The 6,777-nt window shown below is 53.7% G+C and overlaps 1 protein-coding gene across 1 annotated transcript in view; it reads left to right on the top strand.

Moving 5' to 3' along the window:
* The first annotated feature begins 2,197 nt into the window (after positions 1 to 2,197).
* RBFOX2 (RNA binding fox-1 homolog 2) overlaps positions 2,198 to 6,777 on the top strand; it is a 172,975-nt gene continuing 168,395 nt past the window's right edge. The window contains 1 exon segment of the mRNA XM_042792194.1: positions 2,198 to 2,690. Coding sequence (XP_042648128.1) covers positions 2,481 to 2,690 — 210 coding nt within the window. The 5' untranslated portion in view covers positions 2,198 to 2,480.

Below are 6,777 nucleotides of genomic sequence, written 5' to 3'. Positions count from 1 at the left end.
GCTCTTTTCACCCGCGCCATGACCGAGGGTGCTCTGCGCTCTGCGGCAGCCCCGGCTGCTCCGCTGGCAGGGTGCAGACCACGGCCAGCCAAAAACGCCTCGCCAAGGGACCAGCCTACGGCTCCGCCAGCTCTCCCGGGGCACCGCTCTGCGGCGCAGGCCACGCGAACGCAGGATGCGAGCGGGAACTGGCAGCAGCTTTGGCACCTGCACGGCAGGAGATGGTGGAAATGGGGCTAGGGGAAGAGTAAGAGAAAGTGAAGCTGGGCACTGTAGAGCAACTCCTTCTTTCGGTGTCCCTCAGGGGGAGTATCAGACAGATGCCTAGATCAGAGCCTGAGGGGCGCTCCCAAGTGCACAGATTTGTCTCCCAACTGTTTCCTCCTAACTCATCTGCAGGTTGAAGCCTTCTGCAACACCCCACGGGCAACATCTTAACCTGTACTCTTCATCTAGAACCCCTCATTAAAATTAGGACAAAGACAAATGCAGAAACGCTGCTTTCCTCTGAACGAGTAGCATCCAAGTCACGAGAATCTCAGCTTCTTTTCAAGCCAAGAGTGGACTGAACACGTTCCTTCAATGTTGTTTGACAGTCTGGCGCATTTGATCAAACCCAGTCAAGACGAATGAGACACGTGTTTACCCTTGGTGGGTGAGCAGACAAAAGCTGCATGTAATTGTCCTCTGGGTACCTGCCACTCCATGGGGATTTGTAATCATTTTGAAAAAAGGAGATTTTCCCCGTCACTGGAGGAGACAAGCTGGCACCTCAGCACAAAACATACCACTTAAAATAGCTTTTAACGTGGCCTTGAAAACTATTTTTGACACAGGAAAAATGTGGTGTAAGGGAAGACTGGAGTCATGTATTGTAACTGTCACTCAAAACCAAAGGCTCTATCATTTCATGAAGATCAGCAGATGTGTAAAGACACACCAGGATAACCTAACTGGTCCGCAGGCTTTGTTAGGCAGTCAAGAAGGGCTTCCTCCTATGTGCGTTGACTCACAATGACCACCTCCATTCCTGGTTTTCTCCTTTTCCTCCAAAGTCTTGGCAGGCAGAGGAAGAATGCCATTCCCATCCCGTAATAAAGCCAACTGCAGATTTGTGTTATGATCTGCAGATTAGTTCTCCATCAAGTTGCCACGGCTTCCAGACTACTTTCAGGACAGTGCAGGCTGCCCGTGCGTTCCTTGTCCTAGAGCAGACATTGTCCTTGGTGCTACCAGGCAGCAGCTGCGTAATGAAATCCACTTCATGTTTCTGTTGAGGATCCCAAATTTGTTTCTCAAGATCAAAAACGTGGAGACACACAAAAGGGCTGATGAACAGCCCTCGGGTTATTGTAAGACGGTTGTCTCCATCTGGTTGGAAGTCATCTGCAGCAGAACGAATGAGGAGCTGTATATAAAAACGCGGGAGAAACCCACGGAGGCTGTTAGGAAGGGGGAAAGCTGATCACCCCCTTTCTCAAGAAATCAGATGCAGAGGGAGGCTGTGAGGTGAGCCCTGGGGCCAACAGCACGGAGGGAGCCAGGGAAAGGCCAGAAAGGACACACGCCACGCGCGATGGGTGGTTGTGCTGGGCTGGGGGAGCGTCAGGTTCCGAGTTGGGCAGCTCATCCCCAGAAGCCGGATGCTCCTGAATTAGGGGATCAAGTCAGCCCCCATCACCCCAGATTCCCCCTCAGTTCACGACTGCTCCTTACAAGCAGCGCCGCGGAAGCATCGCTCCGAAAAAAAACCGTGAGGGAGCGGGGACGGGAAGCTGTGCCAGTGGCGGGGGCTGGGGTGGGCGGCTCTGCACCCCTGCGGGCACCGTGGCTGCCCCAGCCCCGCACCCACCGCGGTCCCTTCAAAAGCTGCACCGGCGCCCCCCCCCCCCCCCCCCCCCCCATCCACGCAGCCTCGGGGGACGCGGCCCCGCTGCAAACCGGCGCCGTCAAGGAGCAGGCAGGGACTAGGCCGCCTTCCGCAGCCGCTCGCAGAGCTGCAGCCCCCCGCTCGGCCCAGCCCAGGCCGCGGGGGGGGGGGGGGGGGGGAAACGGGGCAAGCCCGGGAGCGGGGCTGGGCGGGCTCCGGTGCGGCGGCAGGGCCCGGCGGGCGGGCGGGCGGCCATTTCCCGCCGCGCCGTGCTGCTGGGCGGCTCGCGCCCCGCCCCGCCCACCTCCCCGCCCACCGCCCCGCCCACCGCCGAAGGTTGCCGAGCGGGGGGTCGCGCGGCTCCGGCGGCCCGGCCGGCGTTTCCGGAGATTGACGAGGGGCTTCGGCCCCTCCCCGGCCGCCGCCGAGCCCGTGACCGAGGCGCTCCGGAGGGTCGGAGCCCGCCGCGCCCGCTGCTCCGGTCGCGGCGCGGGGCTCGCCCTCCTCGCTCTTCTCCTCCTCCTCCTCCTCCTCCTCCAGCAGCGCCGGGCGTCGCGGTGACAGAGCGGGGCGATCGCGGCGGGGGGCGGCCGGGGCTCCGGCGGCGCGGATGGCGGAGGGCGGCCAGCCCCCGCAGCAGCAGCAGCAGCAGCAGCCACAGCCGCAGCTCCTGGCCGGCGGCGGTGGCGGCGGGGGGGCCGCCCGCGGCGTGAAGCGGGAGCCGGAGCTGGAGCAGCCCATGCCCGGTGGGGACGGCGCTGAGGGCGGCCACAGCAAGCGGCTGCGGACGGAGGCGGAGGCCGACGGCGGCGGCATGCAGGTAGCGGGCAGGGCCGGGCCGGGCGGGCCCTCCTCGCCGGCTTCCCCGCACCGGGGCTGGGCGGGGGGGGGCGACCGGGCCGGGCCGGGCCGCGTTTCGTTTCGTCTCGTCTCGTCTCGGGGGGGGGGATCCAGCGCGTTGCGTGCGGCCCTTTCCCCCCGCTGGGAGCAGCGCGGGAAGCGGCGGGGGAGGTGGTGGTTGGTGGTGGTGGGGAGCGGGTCCCCGGCCCGGGGCGGGCGGTCCCGGGGCGCTGCCCGGCACGTGGGGCGGCGGCGGCGGCGCGAGGCCGCGGCCCTCAGGGAGCCGGCGCTGGCTCCGGGCACCGCCGGGGAGGCCGCGGGTGACGGGGCTGGGCAGGGGGGCACCGGGGTGGGGCGGGGGGCCGCCTTGGGACTGGTAAGCCGGCCGGGGGAAATCGCGGGTGCTGCGTGGGGAGGGGCCGTGGGGCGTCGGGTGGGCGTCCTGGGGGTCGGCACGGGGGCTGCCGACGGGATCCCGCGTTCCTGGCGTCTTCCGCCAGCAGCGCGTTTTGATCGCCGCCCAAAACGTTGCTCTTCCCAGGTGTGTTCGCTTTTGTGTTTGTGGGGTGATGCCGCCGAGGTATTTCTGCTTTCCTTTGTCTGGGTGTTGTACGGGATTGTTTTATTATGGCAAGTGTGGTGGCCTTTTTTTGCTTCCGTTTCTTGTGACGAGTCTATCGGAGCTCTTTGGAAGCAGTGGGATTTATTCCCCTGAACTTGTTTCTGTTCTCACCTTTCCTTGGCTTGCTAAGCGCTGCTGATAGTTTCCAACGGGAGCATCCTGTCCTCTCCAACGTGCTGCTCCTCTAGGTGCCAAATGCTGGACAACGATCTTCCCTTTTTATTTCCCAGGCTGTCCCCGGTTTGCATGCTCAAGACTTTTTTTTTTAAACATCTTGCAGCAGGAAGGTTTTGTTTGTGGTTCTGTTTGGTGTTCAGCTTTTCACGGTGATCTCTCCGCCTCACAACACTGCTTTTTCCCCAGCGTGTTGATGTAGGCTAGCGCTTCGCACCCAAGTGCTGCCGCTTGTGCTCCCTCAAGGGCCAGCGAAAACCTCACCGTGCTCTTTTATTCCTTGAAGTAGTATCTTCTCCCACATGTAGGTGTCAAGTATGACTCAGACAATGTGTATAATTGCGAGGAGAAAGATGCTCAGCGTTGAAGGAGTGCTTATACGTTGTGTCTTGCTAGGAGTTATGAATGAGTGCATGAACGTGGTGATAAGAAAGTCTTCCAGCTCTTTGGAGTCAAACCCAGGCACAAGTCCTGTGTAGCTGCAGGAGATGCACCAGTTTACCAGCTGTTAGTGGTTAAACTGGTTGGTGTTGGTATAAACCAGTGGCAAATCAACTGAAAATTGCCCAGGAAGGAACTTGAACTGGTTTAACAAAACTGTCTTAAAATTTTATTTTTTTTACTGCAGACAAGTACAATTTCTGTATACATAAGAGGCTTCCCTCTATATCTACATTGAGGAAGGCATTTTGATGTCTGTTCAATGAGTATTACAAGGTACTAAGATTGCAGCATTCAACCACGGCGCTATGACAGTGTGCGTGCACAGCAATGTGTAATACCGGTGGGAAGGGTGGTAGGGACCAATGGTGGTTCTTCGCAGAAAGTTGGGTTTTGTTTCCATATGAAATGCTGGCAAACAGTGGAGAAACTAGGTGGAGAAGTGCAACTAGTAGAGTTCAATTTTAAAGTTAAGTGTGTTTATAGTCAGTGTAACTACTCTTCAGATTGGGACCCCCATACTGTAGTTACTTGGTATTCTTAGCATAAGTTTAATCTTTCCTTATGTGTATATATGGAAAAGATTTTTCATTCTTTTCGGTATAAAAGATGAAACCAAACATACGTGTGTATATATATATATATATGCACACACACATACCATTCTGTCCAGAAGTTTCCCTTGACATTTTTACTGTTAAAGAGTGTGGTTTATTTGTTCGCTGTGAGGGTGGTGAGACGCTGGAAAAGGTTGCCCAGGGAAGCTGTGGCTGCCCCCTCCCTGGAAGGGTTCAAGGCCAGGTTGGACGGGGCTTTGAGGAGCCTGGTCTAGTGAAAAGTTTCCCTGCCCATGGCAGCAGGGTTGGAACCAGATGATCTTTAAGGTCCTTTCCAACCCAAACCATTCTAGGATTATTTATTTGGAGAATCTTCTCATGGTTGTAAGCAAGAAACACCAAATTTGAAGCCAGACTTAAAAATAAAATCAGAGCTAGGAAAAATGTGTTCTTTAATGTTTGGAAAATTCAGTGTCTTTTTACCTAAAAGTCAAAACACAGGATTGCCTTTCATGTGGATTTCTGTTCAGATAGTGAACATACTTTTTTGATGTACCTCATTTTAGAATAGCGGCCTCTTTTAATAAATTCTCTATGTTTAACTGTATGTAATGCTTACAAGAGGAATAAAGAGCCTATTCTTTGATTTCTTTTTTCTTTTTTTTTTTTTTCCTCTTCCTCCCCCCCACCCCCCCCCCCCCCCCCCACCCCCCCCATATTTATTAGAGACTTTCTGGAAGCTGGAAATAACACCAGCAACTGTTGTACCTTGTTTTTCCTGCAGATCCTGTCAATTTTCTACTTCCTGTTCCAGAGCCACAGGCTGTTGCTGTGTAAACTTGGTGACCTCGTGTCTCTGGGCTGGTAGTGAGGAGTCCTGGGGTGCTGTGCTCGCCACGGTTTCTTCTTTGCATAAGCCCTACCTACTGATAGTTCAGGATATGAACACGGCTTGTAATGCTGTAATAAATCATTTAGCTGTTGAAACTACTAGTGCAACTGTAAAACTAATAGCATTTTTGGGGGTCTGTTAACATGAAATATAAAAACTAGCCTATAGAAAGATAAGATAGTAGCCAGTTATTAAGAATGTGGAGCAAAGTATACCTTAAAGCTTAAAGTAGCCCTTAAATTTACTGGGCTTCTTGTTTTCTGCTGTCTCAGGCCAGCATGCTCAGACAGCTTATGCAGTTAGGGTTTCATTATCTAATCCATCTTTGATCAGACCGGATAAATGGTGTTTGGCCAGTGCTGATCTTGTTAGGAGGGTGGTATAAAGCTGCTTGAGTTGGGATTGGGACAAATCGGATCATGGCTGCTATTTGCTTCTGGGGCATATTTCAGTTAATCGTGGCGTGGGAGGAAAAGGTCCCACACAAACTGCTGCTTTTTAGCTCCTGCTGGTCAATAAGTGGCAAAAATCAAACGCCACCAGCCAGGAATGTCTCCTGGAAGTATTTGGATATGTTTGTAAGCTTTGGAAGTGAAAGGCCCCAAAGGTACTGCTGCTTTTTAACTGTATAAATACTAACTAGGAACTAGCTTGCTCTCTGCTGGCTTGGATGAGTTGAATCATTTGGATCAGCTTGCTGATCTGGGTAAAAATAGTCCCCAACAGAGGGAAAAAAAAAAAAAAAAAAAAGAGTTATATTGGCTTAAGTCACTTGTGAAACTGCGCTGAAATGCGGTTGTTGATGCAGCTGTATTTGCTGCTTGTCAGAAGAGGTTGACTGCTGCACAGATGGAAAAGAAAGTACCCTTGCAATAATCTCTCTCCTCCTCTGTTCCTCACATGATGAAAGATGAGAAATGTTGTGGCTACCTAGGAAGTGTCCCTCCTTTCTCTTGGGAGCTGCAGACAAGGGTGTAATTCCAGTGTGCTGTGTTTGTCTTGCCCATCGAGGTGCTAGTGGTGTGCCAGCCAGCCAGCCAGCTTACACGGCTGAAGAAAGTTATTAAAATATCTTCAAGTTGCTTTGCACGGGGTTGAATAGGTTAACTCCTCATTTGGTCCCCAAGCTGAATTTTAATTTAACTTTTTTATGGGGTGTAGGCTGGTTAGTGAATTAAAACTATACCTAGGGGTAATTGTGGTTGGAATTAGATGCAGGGTGTGAACAGAGCTGATCCTTGTTCCTGTTTCAGAAATGACTTGTGTGCTCGGTATCCCTGAGTATTTGGGGGAATTACTCTTCTGCAAGCGTGAGCGTGGCTAACTGATCAGGGAAGACACTTAATGCTGCTGTGGTCTGTGTCTCATCCAGTCCACGTAA

This window comes from Tyto alba, unplaced genomic scaffold (assembly GCF_018691265.1).
Source record: "Tyto alba isolate M040663 unplaced genomic scaffold, T.alba_DEE_v4.0 Super-Scaffold_2, whole genome shotgun sequence".
Taxonomy (NCBI): Eukaryota; Metazoa; Chordata; class Aves; order Strigiformes; family Tytonidae; genus Tyto; species Tyto alba.
Note: the sequence above shows the minus strand (reverse complement) of the source record. Positions and strands in the feature narration are given on the sequence as shown.